Source organism: Amphiura filiformis, chromosome 11 (assembly GCF_039555335.1).
Source record: "Amphiura filiformis chromosome 11, Afil_fr2py, whole genome shotgun sequence".
Lineage (NCBI taxonomy): Eukaryota > Metazoa > Echinodermata > Ophiuroidea > Amphilepidida > Amphiuridae > Amphiura > Amphiura filiformis.
Window position 1 is genome coordinate 48,013,918 of NC_092638.1, and position 21,366 is coordinate 48,035,283.

The following is a 21,366-nucleotide window of genomic DNA, read 5'->3' on the forward strand; positions in this document are numbered from 1 at the left end:
TGCAATTGATGCAATGAGGACCAGTACTGAAACCTGTATTTACCAAGGAGGCAACAGGTAGAGGGCAGAGCAGCACAGTAAACTCACTTCAGAAGAACCAAAGACAAACCAAACAGCCTTTTAGGGCTACCCTTTATCCTAATAAGAGAAATGACTAATGTTGTAAATAAAAAAGAAAGCAAGAAACAACAAAGTAAGAAAGTAAGAAACATAATAAACCAAATGGCATAAATAACCAAGAAAAAAGTAAGTAATTGCAAGTAAAGCAAAGGAATTCCCATTCGGCATCCATTTTACCCACAAATTAATGGCACTATTAACAAAATCCATTACCCATGAACCCACCGGTAAAGCCCATTCCATAAATAAAGTTATCATTGAGGAATGTTTGATATTCATGCATGGTATGTGTATTCCTTTTCAATCTTTGAAGTATGACGTAGGTAAACCTTCTCCGTGGACAGAGTGAAAAACGGGTACATTTATGTAAAAGAGCATATCAAAAGTTGTGAGCCGATTGATATAATTGTTTTGGTTTATTTTAGCTAACGACTCAAGGTTTTACATACCAAAATATATTTTGATCAATTTTTCAGAAATATGAGAAAAAGAGGGCGCAATGAGGGGCCTCTATTTTTTGGGACACCCTGTACTATAATGACAAATGACAGAATTAACATAGAAATTGTATACAATATCAAGCAAGCCTTTGGTGTATAGGGATTTTCTGAGAGAAACCTTTTGTATTGGTCTTGGCCCAATGCTTCCTATTTGTTCAAGGTTTTATATTGCTTATAGCTATCCTTGCATGGACTGAATTCAACATTTCACTGGTTTGCAATGAATTCAACAGTTTACAATAGAATGAAAGCTATTAAATCTGGGTAAAAATATAGGGATTATATATACATGTATTATAGGGCTTTTTAAAACCAGAGGGAAAACATTAAAGTATAGGGCTGCTTGAAGCCTTAGCTGTTAATACAAAATAAAATTGTATACAAATACTTATGTGAAGTGAATTTTATTACGGTGGTTTCATAAATATATAAAAAGAATACTGAGTATAACTTCAGTATAAAACTGGTATAAATACTAATTTACATATAAATATGTATGAATACAGTGTAATGTGACAAAGAGTGGATTGCATTTCAAAAAGGTTTTCCCATTGTATCTTAAGTAACCATGGTAACTCTTCATAAAGTTCCTAGCAGTCTGTATCTATCATAACTTTATAATTAGCCATTTTGACACCTAATAAGGGGAGGTCTCCTTGGAAGTATCAATAAATAAATTGGAAGTATAATATACTAGTAGTTGCTCTGTGAGGTATGTCATCAAGTTATGGTTCAGCAGTAGGAAAAGGGCTAGAATCTCCAACATTCTATTAAAATATGTTATTTGTGTTTTGTCGGTCACCACACATAGTGGCGTACGTGTAGGACAAAATACGTTTCCGAGAAAAACGTGTTTGAAAAATATGTTACTAATAACAGAGTCGATACTCCTCCACTGTTATCTCTCAGTAGCCAGATTCCATTTGAAATGTAAGGTTCAAACTATTAAACTGTATCTTTAATAGTTTAATAGGAATAACTATTATAAGCTCTAAACCTTTACGCCACTATGTGAAATGGAAAATGTTGAAAAATCACTCTACGTCAATTTGTGTTGTGGCCGACAATTTACATTAAATAGGTGACTGGTTATAAAATGTGTGTCAAGTGCCCTGAATATGCATACAGTTAGGCTTAACAAAAAATTGTTTGATTGGCATAACCCAACCGACCCTAAAAGTAGGGCCGACCCCGACTTTTGTTTAAAAAAAGAACAAAAGTTTGAAAGCCTTTATCATACGAAATTTACAGCTTAAAAAGTGAAAAAAAAAAATTTTGTTTAAAAATCCTGACCAACGTACCCTCATTTTTTATGTTACACCAATCAAACAATTTTGTAGGCCTTATATCTTAAGGGGGTACTACACCCCTCGATAAATTTGCGTCTATTTTTGCATTTTTCTCAAAAAATAATAACACAGTGGTAACAAAAGTTATGTATATTATAGGGGCAAGGAATCCAATTACTACACTGGAATTTCAGTGACCCAAGACAAGCGGTTCGTTATTTATGATAAGAAATAAGGTACCGCTAAGATGTACCTCATTTCCTATCATATATACTGAACCGCGTGTCTTGAGTCAATGAAATTTCAGTGTAGCAATTGGATGCCTTGCCCCAATAACTTTTGTTACCAGTGTGTTATTATTTTTTGAGAAAAATGCACAAATAGTTACAAATTTACTCCAGAGGTGTAGTACCCCCTTAATACAACTTAAAAATGACTTGATATTAAATCAGTGAAAGTTATTTTTTAGCGGGACTATTACTAGGCATGTCCACTAAAATTGAAGTACTTTTAAATTGATTCAGACCTAACTTATTGGATGGGAATTGATGAAAGAAACATTTTGGCGTTTAAATAATCTTAATCGGACGTTTCATTCCAGAGATATGGCCTTTCGAGTGTCACGGTTTTATATAGGGCTGCTAGAACATGTTAAAAAGTTAAAGTCCAAAAGGAATACTAACAGAAAGTGCAACTTTAAGGTACTTTTTCTTAATGTATTTATTAACTATCTGATCTGGAACATTATATTTGCTTATAACAACATGAAAATAAGATCATCCTGAAAATTTTATCGATTTTGTTGACATACAACAAAAAATATAAGACCTCAAAACCCATGGTTTGTTTGGTGAAACCTCAAGCATGATCATAGATGGCCGCCATGGAAAATATCTCCATAGAGGAGATGAACAATAAGTGCATTATTTCAAATGAAAAGCGGTAGTCTTAAACATTGTTCAATCTCTTAAGGTCAGCACATTTTATCTTCAAAAATTATTATATTTCATCATGGCATAAGTTTGGTAACATTAATCACTACCAATTTTGAGAAATTTGCTCCAACTCAAAGGTTATCTTTACTACATTGAGCAATACTGTGTGTGCATGGAAGACATGATGGTCCCGGTTTTTATACTCCCTATGAAATGGACATGGTAGTGAGAAGTGCACGGGAAGTGCATGATTTGAGATGGGCATGTAGGCTTAAACATTCTTAAATTTCTTAACATCCTACACATTTTGTCTTCATAAATAGTTAAATTTTATGAGTATGTAAGTTTGCTTGTCTGATTCACTCCAAATTCGGAGATAATTGCGTTTGAACACGTGATGCACGGAATGGTGTCACTTCAACCTGTTGTAGTTCTCATCTCATTAAATTTTTCATTAAAAAAAGTTGATCTCTTCATGCAGGAAGGTCCTCTCTATTTACTGACCAAACAGGAAAAAGTTTGGTTAATGTTTTCTGGTGGAATCAGGAATTTCTTGAAACACCCTGATATAGGCCTACATTTGGATCAAAACAAGTATGTACGCCATTTAACAGGCCTGTGATTTCTTGTATCGATCAGTTTCTCCATAGACAATACGTGTGTGAGAGCACGCACACAGTAAATGAAAAATCGTTCTAGTGGAAACTGTATTGAGAGTGGGCATCCCTACTATTACAGTGGGAATTTCAATTGAATCAACACAGCCTGACATAGCGTAACGTTTTTTTTGTATACTGCGTGATGTACGCCAGAGTGTGCGACTGTGCATGAGTAACACGGAAGTGAATCCAACCATGCCAACGCAGTTGTGATTGGTTAGTATTGTATCTGAAGTCTTGCGTTTGCAGTGTATTTTGATATATGTGACGTGTCATGTCAAAAGCAGACACTTTTGGGCAGGATCGTAAATGGAGAAATAGCCAAAAATCTGCCCGGAGTGATTTTTTCACAATTTGGGGTTGTTGCAAATTTGTGATGTCATTAATGTTAAAAATATTGTCTGATAGTTTCAGACTGGAATATAACTGGCATCTTGTATTTTTGAGACATTTTTCAAGGTAATTCCTACTCTCAACATTGTCAATAATATTTTTAAAGGCTGATATCTCAATTTCCAATTTTTAATACCATAACTTACCAACTCAATATCTTCGCTTAGGAATGTCCGATTTCATTGGGGAAAAGCGGTGTTGTGGAGCAAAATATCTTTATATTTAAGATATGTAAAAACCTCAAAATAGATAACTTGCCCAAAAGTGTCTGCTTTTGACATGACACATCACATATGCGATATACAATCGCGGTTGGATCAAGTACAGCTGTTGAAAGGTGTGTTCATTAAATTGGAATTCATACTGGAATGCATCCAGGTATGATAGTACTATTATCCGCTGCAGCTACACAAGTAGCAAACTGGTAATCGCAGGCACAGAGGTCATCACGACATTTGTTGAAATCCCTTGAAAATGTGCGATCTAAACAAAATGATAGAAAAGAGCAAATGGAATATCTGTTTAGTAAATGTGACACAATCTGATCCAACCAGACTAAAGTTGGCAACAATTAAAGCCATAATGTGTGATTTGCTTCACAGCGACGCCCTCAATTTTACTTGGATTTCTACTTTTTGCATAATTATAATGCCCAGTGGTGTACTAAAATACCACGTAAAAGACTAAGCCTGAAGTGCTTTAATAACCATAAAATTTAACTTTTTATATCCCGGTTTTATTCAGAGTTCATCGATCGACTGCTTGCTAACATCTCCAGTGGATGTCAGCTTATGTGTACACACGTCGAGCGACATCGGCGAGCATAGTACACACATTGTAGGCGCTGGAATGAAATCACAATTTTCTTCGTTATACCTCATTTCTTTGGCTCAAAATTAAAAGGGGATAATGTGATCAGTGAAAACAAACATTTAAATAGGAATCTATTCTTTATACAATGCAAATACACACATTATTGCTTTAGGGCTCATATTGAAATTCCCTTACACAGGAAGGTGTGCGACATCCTGCAGCTTTCCTGTGCTAGCCTTCTTTGTTAAAATCCTGGGCAGGGTGTATCACTGATGCATATAATCCATCCCTTTTATGACCGAGCTTTCCTGAGGCGCGCACTTAGCGAGGGGAATCCTGCCTTCTTTCTGTGTGAAAACGTGGTAGGGTATTTCAATATGAGCCCTTAATGAAATTGAAATATAGGCAGAAATAAGGAACAAAAAAACACAAGAAATGTACATAATGATGTAAAAAGTTCAGGCTAAAAAACAAATTTCTTAATTTGATACTCGCATTGTTTAGGTATAAAACAATTACTGTCAATTGAAAATGCTACCCACATTTGCGGCAAAGTGTATGGTCATTTGTACTGAGTACCCTTGGGATGTAACTAAACTAGCTTCCAGAGAAGGACGGCATGCACACCCTGTTAATGAGCCACATATGTAGAGTGTACGAAGAAGCTTTGACGAGTAATCGGCTAGTAAGATCATACCAGCCTGTTGTTATGATTGTGGGAGGAATCCCCATTTTGGTGTATACACTGTGTACACGCATCATGGACAATAAGAGTGCCATTCTTCTCTGGAAGTTAGTGTAGTCCCTTAGGCTGCTATCACATAGAAGTATACTGTATACGATATACGCTCATTCGATCAGGCTGAGTTCACATAGGAGTATACTATATGTATGTGAACTCAGCCTGATCGAATGAGCGTATTTCGTATAGCGAATACCGTATACCATACGATCGCAGCCTTAGAGTAACATTTTACTGATAACATTTATCACAAAACATTCAGGCAAATAACGGCCAAGTTACAACTCGCCTTGTACTTACGTGTTTTACATGCACAGGTTTTTTGATCAAAGTTGTAGTCGACAATATAAGCATTACACCTTCTTGAAGTGGACCAGCAATTGTCGTGGGTTTGACAGCAACTAAAATCAGACAAACAAAGAGGGCGTTTATACTGAGCACCTCACATTCACCTTCGCCGTATTTTAATCAAATATAGATTTCAAATGGAGTCACCTTTTCATGTATTTTTTTATCCCATCTCATTTACAAAATATAGTAAATTACATAAAGTAGAGAAAATCCTTGTTGCCCATAACGCAAAAATGGTTATGAACATGTTTTGGTGAATGGGTGAACCTACACAGCAAGTTTTTAAAATTGTTTCTGAATATTATTAACATGTTTTCTACACTTTATATAACCTGGCATTTAAACATTTTAAGTTTGCTGGATTGGTCCACTTTCCCTTGGGATCCCGCGGTGTGATTAATACTTCTTGAATTGGCCAGGGACAGGCGATTTGCGCGGAAAAAAATAGCAAATTGCGCTGAACTTTTTTTTCAGTGCAAATCATATATCCCTGCCTATAGGAAAAAAAATAGCCAATTGCGCGGGAAAAACATTCCGCGCAAATCGCCTGTCCCTGCCTATGCCTCAGCTTGATGTTTAGCAATTCACATCATGTGACTGCATGCCCCAGAAAATGACTGTCCCTTTAAAACGATAGCTCTAATTTAAATTACTCAGAACTTAATTCCACTGGCATACTTCAAGCCACCAGCAAAAACGTTTTTTATATCCCTTTCCTAATCGATTTTTTATTTAGCATTTTTTGAGATACACCATATATATTTACTCTACCTGTCCACAGCATTCACAGGAACTGTTCCATCATAATGAGCTTGTCCTAAAATGGCTGGTCCACAGTAACAGCCATAATTCAAGTATTTGGTATAGTCAAGGTTGAAGCATTTTAACATGGCTCCTAAATCAAAAACTGAACGTTTTGATATTGGCACATTGGCTGCTCCTGCTGGTCAAAAATACAAATGCTTTTACTTGCAATTTAGTGAATAACACCTATTATACATGTAATCAGCTCGTAATCGGCGGGAATTGTTAGGCTTTTACCACTACGCCGAAAAGTAGGCCCACGTTTAGAGTGATATAGTTGACCTGTCTGGTCTATGTGTGCATGTTAAATAAAGTAGACAACGTATAGGGCTTGAATTAATAATTTGTGATACTTCTGGCGAGATGTCAGAAGACAATTCTCGAAATAAAATCTTGATATTAATCCGCGATGTTATAAGGCCCGCTGATTACGAGCTGATCAAACTATATATATGTATTGTATAATGTCTTCTTGGTATATTTACTATTTCTGAAAGATATGGCTGATGACCAGCTGTATTTACACTGTAAATCAGTAGCGTGGGCAGGGGGTCAGACCCCCTCCCACACCTAAAATGGGGAAGGAGAAGAAGAAAAATAGGGACGAGAAAAGAGAGAAAGAAGGGGAAGGAGAGGGAGAAAGGAAAGGGGAAGGGGAGTGGAAGGAGTATGGCAAAGCAAATTGGCTCAGTAGCATGTATTTTTGTCAATATTTTGCTAAAAGTTAATGCATAAATGTTCAGGGTACTTTAATTTAGCATAATTTTGCCTTGAAACTTGGAAGTGTTTTTTATATGTTCTAATGTATGATATTGTTTAGCCACCCTCTAATTTGCATAATTAATAAGCTATTTTGCATAAATGCTAAGTTATTATGCAAATTAGAGGGCAGCTAGACTATAGCACTTTGACCAAGTTGCTTTCAAAATAAAAGTGCCCTGAACATTTATGCATGGCTTTTAAGGAAAATATTGGCAAAACAAATTACATATTTATTAGCCTTTTCAGTCATTTTAGCACATTAACTATATTGATATAACAATAAGATACAAAGAAAATATAAATTAATATATATGAAAACCATATGTCTTATTTGGTTTAAACAAAAGACATTGGTTTTTATAATTTTCGTTTTTATTTTCAGCCTATTTTACAAGTTGACCTCAATTGACCTTTGACCTCAGTATGACCTTGAACACCACCATTACATTGAAGTTCCCATAGTCCAGCTTGGCCTGTGTTTGATATAAAATTGAATCAATTGAGCCCATATTAATTGGTCAAGCTAATATGGTCAAGGTCAATATTGGACAAGACGTAGTCGACTCCCAATATTTTAAAACTCATACATGTAGCGAGACCAATAAATACTGGGCGTAAAGCATCCAATTTTATTATTATGGATGTTTTGGATCCAATATTTTCACACACTTGGATTCATCAAAACATAATAATGGGTACAAATGGATATGAACATAAGTCATTTTCATCCTATTTTACAAGTTGACCTCAAATGACCTTTGACCTCTATATGTGACCTTTGATACCACCAATATATGTATGTACCCATAGTGCAGCTATGGTCCAAGTTTAATATAAAATTGGATGGTATGAACCCAATACACACATTTTTTGGTCGAGCTATTTAAAATACAATATTTTAAAACTCATAGCAAGACCAATAAATTTTGTATTGGATTAAAAAAAACACCATCCAATTGTATCATTATTATGTTTTCAGAATCTTTTCTTGGTTAAAAATATGATTTTGGTCAAAAAAACATGTGATTTTTGGTCAAAATGTGATTTTGGTCAAAAATATGACTTTTGGTATGAGGTTTAGTCAAAAATGAGTTTGGGTCAAAAAACAAAACTCGGGGGGAAAAGTGAGCCTATCCAACACATGTTTTTGCTTGCTAGTGATTCTAAACACCCTCCTGAATAACATATCCATAAAGGGCATAGGGGAAATAATGTTAATTTGCATATATCCAAAATGGCTGCTAAAGAATAGTGTGCCATATCTCAGGTAGGTATTTTGTTACCTGGGTTACATCACAAAATGGGTCGAGATTAACATGATTCAATGGGAGAACCCGGGGGCACTCAACTTTGGAGGTGTGGCGCGTATGTAGGGCTGTTAAGACCCCTTTTTCAGCATCGTTGTCACCCAAAGACCCCATCTTTTTTACGGACGCGTGCTCTGTCACCCGAAGGCCCCCTATTTTTCCATTTGATCTGTCACCCAAAGACCCTTACAAGTTCAACTGAACAGCAACTTTCATTTATCACTGATTTTGTTACTTATTTTGAAAAAACAATGAAATTTGAAGCCATTTAGAACTAGAAATTCGGTTTTTGCGGCGCTGTTTTGGCTCTCACCTAAAGATTCCATTTAAAAAAGGTCATGTTCTCACCCAATGACCCCATATTTTTTACATTTTGCTCTCACCGAATGCCAAAAATCATGCTCTCACCCAATGACCCCATATTTTTCACATTTTGCTCTCACCGAATGCCCCTTAGTGCGAAAGTGCCAGCCCTACACCTATATCCATTTCATATTGAAGTGCCCCTTCGGGGAGAACAAAATGGAGAACAATATGACCGAATCTTCAAGCACACCCATCCATATTACTGCTTTGTACTAATGAACCGGAATAGAGTTTTTTACTTTATATAACCTACGGGTACGTTACACTCTTTTATGGGATAGAGAGACAAAATACCGATATGGACCTGTATCAGTTTGGCTGGACGTTCTGCTACCCCCCCCTTCTCTATTTGTTTCCCTGTTGTCCAGGTAACAAAACACCTGAGATAAGGCAAACTATTCTTTGTTAAATTTTTTTTCCAAGCGGAACAACAATATTTGAAACCACTTTGATCGAAATCGGAGCATTTAAAATTTTTTTTACCCCTGTACATAATGATGGAGACCAAAATCTGACCTTTATGCCTATAACTCAAGAACTATACATCGGAGATAGGTCAAACTATACTTTTTCTGAATCCTAATAATGAGAGGAATACAATTATATGGAATTTATCCAGCTGATTTCCCGATTTGATTTGATTTGAGTTTATTTAGCATATTATCATAAGAGTCAAAAACATATTGCACGTAACATACAAAAACACAATTCTTTTAAAATACAAATTAAAAAATAAACAATGAAAATATATATATTACAACTATTCAAAACATGAAACACCTAAATTACAATATTAAAAACTATATAACCATGTGGTCTAAAAGGATAATTTTGACATCTTTTTTAACATAAAGTTTAAACATTGATTTTGTATTGCACAAATTACATCATCGGGAAGTTTGTTCCAATTATGGATTGCATTGTAAAAAAAGAAGCAGAATCGGCTGTTTTAATTTTTGGAACTTGAAAGTTAAAATTGCTGTTATAACGATGAAGATTAGATAATTTGACAAAGTTTTCTTTCATATAGCTTGGGCAAACACCATGAAAAATATTAAAAACATGGTTCAAACGGAGCTGCTCAGCCCTTGTCCTGATATTTGAAATGCCTAAATTCTGAAAGTCAGCTTTGTTAATGTGATCTTTGCCCAGAATAAATCTGATAACTTTGTTCTGAGCACGCTGCAATCTGATCGAATGATATTTAGAAATGGCGTAATAGGGGAAATAGAATAATCAAACAGGCACAAAACAAGAGCTGAGCAGATCATTTTCTTCACTTTTTGATTTAAAAAATGTGCTTGTCTGCAGAGGAATTTCAAACGAGAGTTAACTTGTTTCACAATTTTGGTTGCAATTTCCTTACCATCAAGAAACTGATTAAGTTCTAGACCAAGATAAACAACAGTATGTTTAGACTTAATTATTTGACCATTGTTAAGGATGATAGAAAAATCAGAAACATTATTGACCTTACGCTTCGAAGAGAATCAGTTCAGTTTTGCCTGTGTTCAGAGAGAGATTATTTTCTATAAGCTATTTATTGCAGCTCTCCAAGGGAGTGTTCATAAATACTTTGGTATTTTTTTTTTTTCATGTCGAAAATTTTTTAACCCCCCCTCTTCGCGAACCCAAAACTTTTTTGACCCCCCCTCTTAATGGACCTAATACTTTTTTGACCCCCCTCATATAGGTTCAAAACTATTTTGACCCCCCCATCATAATGTACCATTCTACTAATTCAATTATACTACCATTCAAATGGCACTAATGATACTAAAATTTGTATTCAAGTGAAATGAAATTGTACGCATGTCATTGATATAAAATATGTGGAATTGTGGAAATGTTTTAAAGTAGCACGCTAACATTTTTGCCATTTGGAAGCTAAAGAAATGAAATTTGATGTAAAAGTGGATTACATACGCGTGAAGCGCGCAAAAATGTGTACTTTGGGGGCTAAAATGGCCAAATATGAGCTTAATTTGGTCAGAAACACACATACAGGCGTCAACATTGGGGGGAAGATTGAATGTGCCATCCCCCCGGATCCACGCCTATGTTTACTGGGACTTTTTGTTGCGGCGAAGCGCCCAAAAACAAGACCATTTTAGCCCAAAATACAGGGGCGTAGCCAGTTTTCTTGGTCGAGGGGTGAATAAAATTTCGGGGGCACAGACGGGATAAATAAATTGCAGTTGCAATACCGGTTTTGTTTTTTAGAGAGACTGTACATGTATTTGAGCTTCAAAAAAGACTTTATTGGGACAAAAGCGTGCAAAAATTGTGTATTTCCCCCATGATAGGATGAAAATACCTTTATTGTGACAATGTGCACACAGCGTGCAAACATTTTGTATTTTACACTATTTTGGCCCATGATCGGGTTGAATTTATATGGAAAATAAAAGGGCCTCCTTGCTCCTTTTCTTTGCTCTCCAGATTTTCTCTTTCATTTTTTGTCAGAGGGCACTTTCCTCTTTCATTTTTTTTTGTCAGGGCCCTTCCGCCCCTGTCTACACTACTGCCGAAATGGTGTTTTGCTATTAAATTGATGGGCCAGTTTGCGTGATCGCGAAGCGCAAAACTTTGCAATTTTACCCTATTTGGGCCCAAAACATGGTGATTTTTAGGCCGGGGATGTCCCCCATGGAAAAAATTAGGGGGGGGGGGGGGAGGACGCGTACCCCGGTTCTCCAAGCTTCCTCCGCCTATATTGTAATGCAACATGATTTAGTTGTATATATCAGTGATAATAAATGAATAATCAGTACTACATGAAACATTGTAAAAATTGTCAACACTAAAGAAGAGCAAATATATTGCAGCTTTAAGTGATTTGAAGAGCTGACCAGAAAGAACTGACACAAACCTCAAAATTAAGTTATAGACGACAATTTTTAACATTGGATCAATGTACTTTTGTTCTGGTTTAATATGGGAACATTTGCGCGCGCAGCCCGCGAAAAATTCTTACACCCCCCCTCTACGTGCCGAAAAACCTTTTAACCCCCCTGTTCATACACCCAAAACATTTTAACCCCCCTATTCAGAACTCCTAAAATTTGTTGACCCCCCTACATATTTTCCAGCCCCCCCCCACCAGGGTATTTCTGAACACTCCCCAAGTTATCACAAAGAACATGACTGATTCTTTCTGGATTTTTGTCGGAATATATCAAAGCACTATCATCAGCATACATAATACAATTAATAGAAGTGGACATGTCATTAACATAACATAGAAATAATAGAGGACTAAAATACTGCCTTGGGGATCTCCGCATGTTATGACAAGAGGATCAGTCTCAACCCCATCAATTTGAACAATTTGTTTACGATCAAAAAGATAAGATTCAAACCAGGCTGTGGACTTAACACCCAAGGCAGACAGTTTGTTACACAAGATTTTATGGTCAACACTGTCAAATGCCTTCTGGATGTCTAATAAAACCATCCCAGTATAGAAGCCAGCAGCAGTTTTCTTTCTGATATGATCTTGAAGGTGAATGAGGCAAGTGTCAGTTGAGTATGATCCTCTGAAGCCAGATTGGAGTTCATAAAGGAGTTTATTTTCAACCAGGAATTTGTTCAATTGGAAAAAGACAGCCTTTTTTAAAATGTTGGAGACAACTGGGAGAATGCTAACAGGTCTATAATTTCCTGCATCCAGCCTGCTCTTCTTTTTGTAGAGAGGGATGACTTTTGCCAATTTCATTTGAGTTGGAACAATGCCGGACCGAAGAGAAAGGTTGATAATGAAAGTGATTGGCCCTTTAATAGCCTCTGCCGCATCTTTGATAAAACGGGCTGGAAGGTTGTCAAGTCCAGTGCTCTTGCTTGTATTAAGACTGTTTAATTCCTCAAAAATAAACTCCTCGCAAATCTCTTGAAGTTCAAAGTAGTCAGCCGGAACATTCTTATAAAAATCTTTTAATGTGACTGTATCAACACTGTAATCAAAAGTAGATTGTTTGGGGAAGTTTACCAACCAGATTTGAAGCAATTTCAAAAAAAAAAAAATCCCTTTTGTCAAAAAGCTTTTCACCCTCAACATCTAAAACAAAAACCGTTTAATAGATTCCTTAGTACTTTTCTGATACCCAACTAGGGTTTTAGTTGTCTCCACAATTGCTTTGGATTATCCTTCTTTTCCTCTAGTTTATCAACAATATAATTACGTTTTGCATTTTTGATGTCATTGTGTAATTTATTACGGTACATATTGTAGTGTTCAGGGTCTTGTTTGTCTCTCCGTGATCTACGCAACCAACTATCCCGTTCCCGAATACTCTCATGAATTTCAGCTGTGATCCAGGGCTCAGAATGATTTTTTATTCTAATCTCTTTAAGAGGAGCCACAGAGTCAAGGATAGTGGGGAATAGATCACAGAAAGACATCCATGCCTCATTCTCTTCTTTTCTTCTTCTTTTTTGCCAAAATTTATGTGTTTTCTTCCCGGGGGTTTTCTTTTATATTCACAAGCCGTTTTTTGGCAATTTTCCTATGGGATTTTCTAAATTTTGCGATCGATTGTGGGGTACGTGCCCCCCGTGTCCCTATGACGCTTCGCTACTGAGTGGGATCTCCAGTCTCCCCATCATTGGTTGAGGGGGAATAGGGGAGGGTCAGGGAAGGGCAGGGCCGGATCTACCTTTTTGGGGGCCCTGGGCCTGGCCAAAATTTGGAGGCCCCAAACGCACCGTGAGGAAGGCATGTGCACTCAAGTAGCCAAGTTTTTAGATTGTACTAGGACATTTGCGCGCGAAGTGCGCGATAAAAATCAATTTTAGGCTACATTTTTACTAATAGGCCATTTCGCGCGCAAAGCGCGCAAAATTTTGCAATTTGTGTACCCTATTTTGGCCCTAAACATAGTTTTTTTTGGCTGAAATGGAAGATGCACACTGCACAGGGCAATTTTGGGGGCCCCCAAAATCTGGCCCTATGGTAAATCCGGCCCTGGAAAGGGGAATGTTTAAACTTCTCGTCAAACATTGTTATACTAATTTCACTGAACTCTCAGAGCAGCAAATACAAATTCCAACGTACGAGTGTGCCAACTATTTATTTCCTTGATTGTGTAGCTGGTAGCACTTAGTTGCCCTGGTCAAATTAAACGATATTCTCATTTGGTGCAAATTTGTTATCAAGCCATAAATAGCGGCCTATATTCATGGACTATTTGAGTTGAAATTATCTACTTTGTGTTAATTTGTAGGAAAACGTTGAGGTTATTTTTCCTCCCATGTTTTCTTCATACTTTCCTTATTTGCACCATTGTGCACCGGGTGTCAATTCACCCACCCGGGAAAGCCTACAAGTACCACTGTTATGCTATTCGCCGTCGTAGGCCTACTAGCATGATCGTTGCCAGGTCAACTTGTGCATCGTATTTGTGTTCGCAACCACGATCAAAATGATTGCAACACAGGGTCAACGGCTTGCTATTCAGGTGTGCAAAGTGAACCAGTAATGACCGTCGGAGTAGGCCTACGAAGGCGAATTATTACTGGGCCTATAGAATCGGAGGGAGGCCTACTCACCAGTTAGCCCAGACCCTAATGCGATAATCGCTATAAGCTGGAGTAGTCCTTCCCTAGAAATCATGGTTTTGTGGCCCGCTAGCGGAGTCTGCGACTGACTGAAATTGGAATCGTCTAATTCCCTGTAAAGTGGAAGTATAACAAAATAACTGTATGATCGCAACTTGCTTCACCAACAGATTGCCTGATGGGATGAATTCAAAGATATATAGCCATGATACAGATCTTACACTTACACTTACAGTTTGATGGGAGAGGGTAGGCTTACGCCATAATATCCCCATATCTTTCCAATGTCTGTCTAGTTGTGATGTGATCTAGTTGTGAGTTCGTTGTCTTGGCATTTATGACGAATTGCAAAGACTTCCAATGATATAAACAACTCTCTGTGAGTAGAAATCTTGTCTGCTCCCGAGTGCTTTGTGTAGCCTTGGTTTGAACAGCTTCTGACTATGTCCTCTTGTGTCTGTTGTTGTTAGCTTGAAGAACCTGTCTTGGTCCACACTCTCAAATTGGTTCAAGATCTTGAATGTTTCGATTAAGTCGCCCCTTAGTCTTCTTTGCTCCAAGGTATAAAGCTTCAGCTTTTGAAGTTTTTCCTCGTAGGTTATATTTCTAATATCGGGGACCCACTTTATTGGCTCTACTTTGAACCTTTTCCAGAGTGGTGATATCTTTCCTTAATCCAGGACTCCATGAACACAGTATTCCAGGTGTGGTCTGATGTACATAAGCTCTGTAAAGTATGGTGAAGCTGTACGTCTTTGTTAATGAATTTGAATGTGCGTTTAATAACCCGCATACAGTTCATGGCCTTCTGGGCTGCTTTGGTATTGAACGCTCGACTTGCAGTCACTATACTCACTAGTCAGATAAACATCCCGGTATTTCCCTTCCTGTATCATGGTTTCAAGCTTAACACCATCCATTACGTAGTCAAGTTCTGGGTTGGCGTTTCCAAAATGCATAGTTTTGCATTTCCCTGCGTTGATGTCACTTTGGAGCTTATCTGCATTCTCTGAGGTTTCAACAGTGGTGAAAATCTTGGTGTCATCAACAAACATTTGTATACTGGAGTTCACATGTTGTGACAAGTCGTTGATGTACAAAAAGAAAAACAGCGGTCCCAACACTTATCCTTGTGGAACTCCACTAACGCACATCTGCCTGGTTTGAAGTAGCAATATCTTATTTATTTTTTTATTTTTTTTATTTTACAAATTCGGCTAAAAATACATCAAAAAGCAAAGTAAAATTACGCAATACATACAAAAGGAAACAAAAGTAAATATAGACCCAATGGGCTAGCCAGGAAGAGTCAGAAGCATCAAGACACTGTCACCAAAAGGTGTGACTCCTCCAACCCATTGGGGCAATTACATAAAAAGATATAGCCTACTATTGCACTGTTTAAACACATTGTGTGTACATCCACATCACAAGGATGCACCCGCCAGCCACCACACGTGTCTCCCCCACCCACCAGCCAGGAACAAAAACCAGACCCATGCCACGTGGAGGCCACTCCAAATCATCCCCAAGCCACATTGCCTACATGAAGGAATACAGAAAACATTCCCAAACTAGGCAACCCGGTGACGACCCCAAGCGACCGGGACCCGGGACGAGTCCGGCATCCACCCAAGGCCAACAAATAAAAAGAGACACATGCAGCAGCCGACAAGCCCACCCTCCCGACATGGATGTACACATTATTACAAGATGGAAATCTGCTCAGTGACCCCTACCTATCAGATACATGGATTTACCCCCCTCCCCCTCCTCCCCGGCCCACCTGAACCCAACCAACCCACCCAGCAACACCCCACTCCGACCCACCAGACCAACACAGGCCATGAAGACGGATAAAGTAGGTCACTGAGCAGAAAACCGAGACAACAAAATTTAAGAGTCCTGCTCTTCAGTACTATTATTTACTAAATAAGTTTTCAAACTTACCACAGGCAATGGTAAATTTGAAACTGTCAGTTTTGGGTGTGATATTATGATTAAAAACTAAGTTTTCTGAGTGACGTGTGTTTACAGACCAATTGCTGAAACCAAAAGCGTTACAATTTAATATACAAGTACAGGCAAAACATATAGACAAATGTTTCCTTCTGTTGTTAAGATCCATGATGTTGAGTTGTTTGAGACGCTCCCCATATGATTGATCCCCCCGCCGTTGACCCAATATGAACCTGGTGGCACGACGTTGAATAGTTTCCAGGGTGCTAATGTGATTTTTGCGATAAACAAACCAAACTGGGGAACAGAAATCAATAATAGGTAAAACAAGGGAACGATACAACGTAAGGAGAATATTTTGTTTTTGATTTCCAACCACAGTTAGCTACAGTTCTAAGAAAACCTAACAATCTATTGCACTTTTTGGTTACATAAGATACATGTACATTCCATGTGAGGTCAGAAGAAATCTGAACCCCAAGAAGACGAAGACTGTTCGCTTGAGAAAGCTTAGTATTAGACACAAGATAAATTGGAGAAGGCTTATTTTTACGACGGGTAATACACATAACCTGACACTTTTGGGGATTTAGTTGGAGAGCATTATTCTCTGACCACCAGTGAAGCGTATTAAGATCATTCTGAAGAATTTCAATATCAGAATCAATGGTAATTGTGTGAAATAAAAAGGTATCATCAGCGTATTGAAAAATCTTGGAGCAGAGGTGAAGATGGAGGTCATTGACATAAATACGGCGACTGTTTGTGTTCTTCCCATTAAGACATTCTGGATCCAGCTCAAAAGTTTTCCAGTGAAGCCATGCGCATTTAACTTGTTGATTAATCTCTTATGTGGCACCGAGTCGAAAGCTTTTGCACAGTCCAAGAATCTGATATCAACTCCGACTCCTTGGTCTAAATCCTCAGTAACTTCTTCAAGTGTCTCAAATAAATTTGTAAGGCATGACTTTCCTTTCTTAAAGCCGTGTTGGGTCAAAGCCGTTAAATCGGCAGTACTTGGAAAAAATCGTGTCGCACACATTGTAATTTTCACAAATGCTTTAAGGGCTGGGGTATGAACGTTTGGACAGTATTTATTTTGGGACATTAGAACACATCAGACATATCGAATTGCATTCTGAATACGAAGAATGGGTCATTCTGATATCAAATAATTTTGATTTTTGAAATTCGCAATTTAATACACATTTTATGGCAAATCATTAAAATTGATATTTTGATATTTAACAGTACTCGAAGTAAACTTTATAAATCTGATGATTTATACTTAAAGTGTATGTAGGTGGGATGAAAAAGCCGACGATCAATTGAAAATTTGGACCTTTCGTATTGAATATATGGATTTTTTTTTCCAAAAACACCCAAAAAAATTAGGTCTTTTGGGAAAAAATCCATATCTTCAATATGAAAGGTCAAAATTTTCAATTGACCGTCGGCTTTTCCTCCCAGCTACATACACTTTAAGAATATATCATTAGATTTATATAATTTACTTCGAGGACTGTTATATATAAAAATTTGAAAAATATCAAATTTTTATAATTTGTCATAAAATTTGTATTATATCGTGATTTTCAAAAAACTAAAATTATTTGATATCAGAAAGACATGCTTCGTATTCAGAATGCAATTCGATAGGTCTGAGGTTCTCTCATGTCCCACAAATAATACTGTCGAAATGCAATAAACGCTCATTCTAGATCCCTTAACTTCCATTGTTAATTTCTTTTGTATAATCAAACAACCAGACTACACTCTGAAAAATGGTTATGTTTTTAAATCTCGCATTAATTCCTTTTATAAACCACGGCAGGTTGTTTGAGGGATTTATGATCAAAACACTGTGTCGCAGGTGAAATATTTCTGATATTTAATGTTGCTTAACCAGACGTACATTCAGTTGGAACATAGCTCGTATTTGAAGTAACAATCTGTACTGATACCATGATACAAAGCAGCGAAAATTTAAATGCCATGGCCTACTTTGACTTTTTAGAAATACCATCGAAATATGTCGCAAGGTTTCGTGAAACCTACGTTACCCCAATTCGTATATTAACACGTACCTTAGTCGTTGCAAACACTGAAAATTGAACCAAAGTGTCCTTAAATATATACTGTTTATCATGCAAGCTATATGATAGTAATGTTTTCAGGTCCATATGATCATGTATTTGAGAAAGAACTCCTAGGAAATTCGAAAATTCAGACCGTATTTTTAAGAAATGAAACATACGTTACCATAAAGTACAGGATTAAAAGAGAAAAGTGACTATAACGAGTATAAACTGTTGAGTAAATTATAGCCGCAGGTGCACTTGATAAACTTTATTAACATTATTTCATTAACGCATTTACAACATAGTTGCATTTTGAAGTTAAAATGTAACCTACGTGACAGAAACATACGTTACCATTAATTTTAAAACCCTAAAATTAGTATATTAAAATACAAAAACCGCGCCCGATTACCCATGTATTGTTTTCTTATAACGCTACCGTGCATTATAAGTACTTAGGAAAGAAAATTACAGAAAATAGGCGCAATGAAAAGTATCCTAAAAAAATTCCTAACATCATGCAGTTATTGTTAACTACATGTATGCACACAACACAGGGGCACTCACATAGGTAATTGACCCGTACTAGTAGCGCTGTGCTGTGGGTATATGAGATGAACTAGTTAGCGTCATATATCAAAAAGTATAAAAGCTCTGATTTTAGTACTTGCTCTATGTTTCAATTACTTATTCTTTTCAAAATATCTGCATTTTTAATCCGGTACAAGCTTTAATAACGGGGGAGCATGCATTTGTATGAGAAAGGAAATCTACCATCTTATCCAAACTCCCGTGTTAATCCAATGCACATTTTGCTTCACCGGGCCGCCCTGACTTGGTTGCGTTTGGAAGAGAAGTGTCACCAAACCGTAATAGGTACAAATTTCTTTAAATCTTTAAATCATTAGCATAGTCCTTATAATAACGGTGGAGCGCCTTGATGAGTAAATGATAGCAAACCAGTGAAAAATCCCCAAAACTCGGTCAGTGGAGCTCCACCCGTACATGTCAATATCGTCATTATCGATTTGATTAGTCGACCGTAGCGGACAATTCGATCGCTCATTGGATTAATATTATCACGTGGTAAGAAATGTGCATTGGACAATCGATTACTATAATGGTTTAGTACTGCATATTTCGGTTTAATCTTCACTAAGCGGGTTTATGGCTGAAAAGTTCACGGTGAATTTGCCGTGGACAAAACTGCACTATGATTGTAAGTTTCATCTAAATTTTCAATTATTTTTCAACTCTTTTTTTTTGAGGCAATCAATTCCCCTTCAACAAAAGTTTCTTTTTGAACTAAAGGGCGACATTGCATTGTTTATGCCAAAATAATTAGTTTGTGCATTGTCAACAAAAGAGCTTGCAGTACTCCTTTCAATCTAATAGTAACATACGTTTCCCTTAGTAACGTAAGTTTCCCCATAGAAAACACACGGGCATTATTGAAATTGATGTAAAAATAAAAGTTCACAAGATTTGATCGTCATATTTTCCAGAATGAAACTTCGAAGGACTGCCTTTGATTTACGAATAAAAAGGAGTAGTTTAGAGATACATTATTTGTGCCGATTTTTCAACTCGAAGTACTGCCGATTTATCGGTTTTGACCCTGCTAATTCACCATTGCAAGTATGTTTTTTTTATCCCACACCCTAAGTTCATCGTTTGGTATGGTCGTTACCTTTTCTTCACCTTCACTTTTCTGCACATTGATGTCACTACTGCACCAGTATAGCTTTTAAAGCTGCAAAAGGAGCCACCATTGAAGATTGAAGAAGATTCAATGTACAATGACATTCTCCAGATATGATGCCTATTATGATCTGAACAGATACCATGAACTAAAAGTATTGAAGTCCTAACTCTGGCTTTAAAAGTAACAAACAGAAGTGTAACTCACGTGTTTTCCGTCTCGTATTGACTGATATTTGCTATATATGTGTCACTGAAGTTGACTATCGAACGCCCGATCGAACGTAGGCCATTTATTATCAAAACAGTCCTTTTAGAGTCGATGGCCGAGAGTAGACATCCTTGAGAGGGCACTCTATTCACGTGGTTTCTTTTTCAACGCAAAAAGATCACGCATTTGGGTGGTTTGCGAGTGAAGAGTGTCCGCACTATCGATTGATTACGTAACTGTAATGAATATATTATTAGGTTTTTCAATACAATTGCCTCATCCATTATTAGGGACGCACCATTAGATTCTCAGGGGGGGCATGGGAGTTTGGGTCAGGCAGAATTTTGTTTTTTCGCCGCCAAAGGCGGCGGAATTTTTTTTTTTCGCCTCCAAGAGCACAAATTTTTTTAGTTATTTTTTTCAATTTTAATGTATACCTTTATACAAAGTTGGGTGGGGGAAATTTTTTTTTTTACTCATCAGTGAGGCAAATTTTTTTTTTTTCTCACTAGTGGGCAAAGTTTTTTTTTTTTCTCACTAGTGGGCAAAGTTTTTTTTTTTCAAAAAACTCCCATGCCCCCCCCTGGAAATCTAATGGTGCGCCCCTTATAAAGTATACTTGCAATGCCAGTCCGATGAGTTCAATGAACTACGCCCTAATACCGATGGAGTTTCAGTTCTTCACACACAGATGAACAAATACAATAGGAGAAGGCCAAGACATAATGACCTGCTTTGTGGCATCATATGAGTTGTACAAAATAACTGAACAGTATTCGTTTGTGCGTATGGACTGCACAGTTAAGATGCTAAATAT

At 37.1% G+C, this 21,366-nt stretch overlaps 1 protein-coding gene across 1 annotated transcript; it reads right to left on the reverse strand.

Annotated features, from left to right (window-relative positions):
* Positions 1-3,578: 3,578 nt before the first annotated feature.
* LOC140164921 (basic phospholipase A2 nigroxin A-like) lies at positions 3,579-20,746 on the reverse strand. The gene is made up of 5 exons (XM_072188320.1): positions 20,547-20,746; positions 14,589-14,710; positions 6,574-6,742; positions 5,752-5,852; positions 3,579-4,379 (listed from the first exon to the last, which is right to left on the reverse strand). Exons 2-5 carry the CDS (start codon positions 14,650-14,652, stop codon positions 4,255-4,257), a joined length of 459 nt encoding a protein of 152 aa, XP_072044421.1. The 5' UTR covers positions 14,653-14,710; positions 20,547-20,746; the 3' UTR covers positions 3,579-4,254.
* Positions 20,747-21,366: the final 620 nt, after the last annotated feature.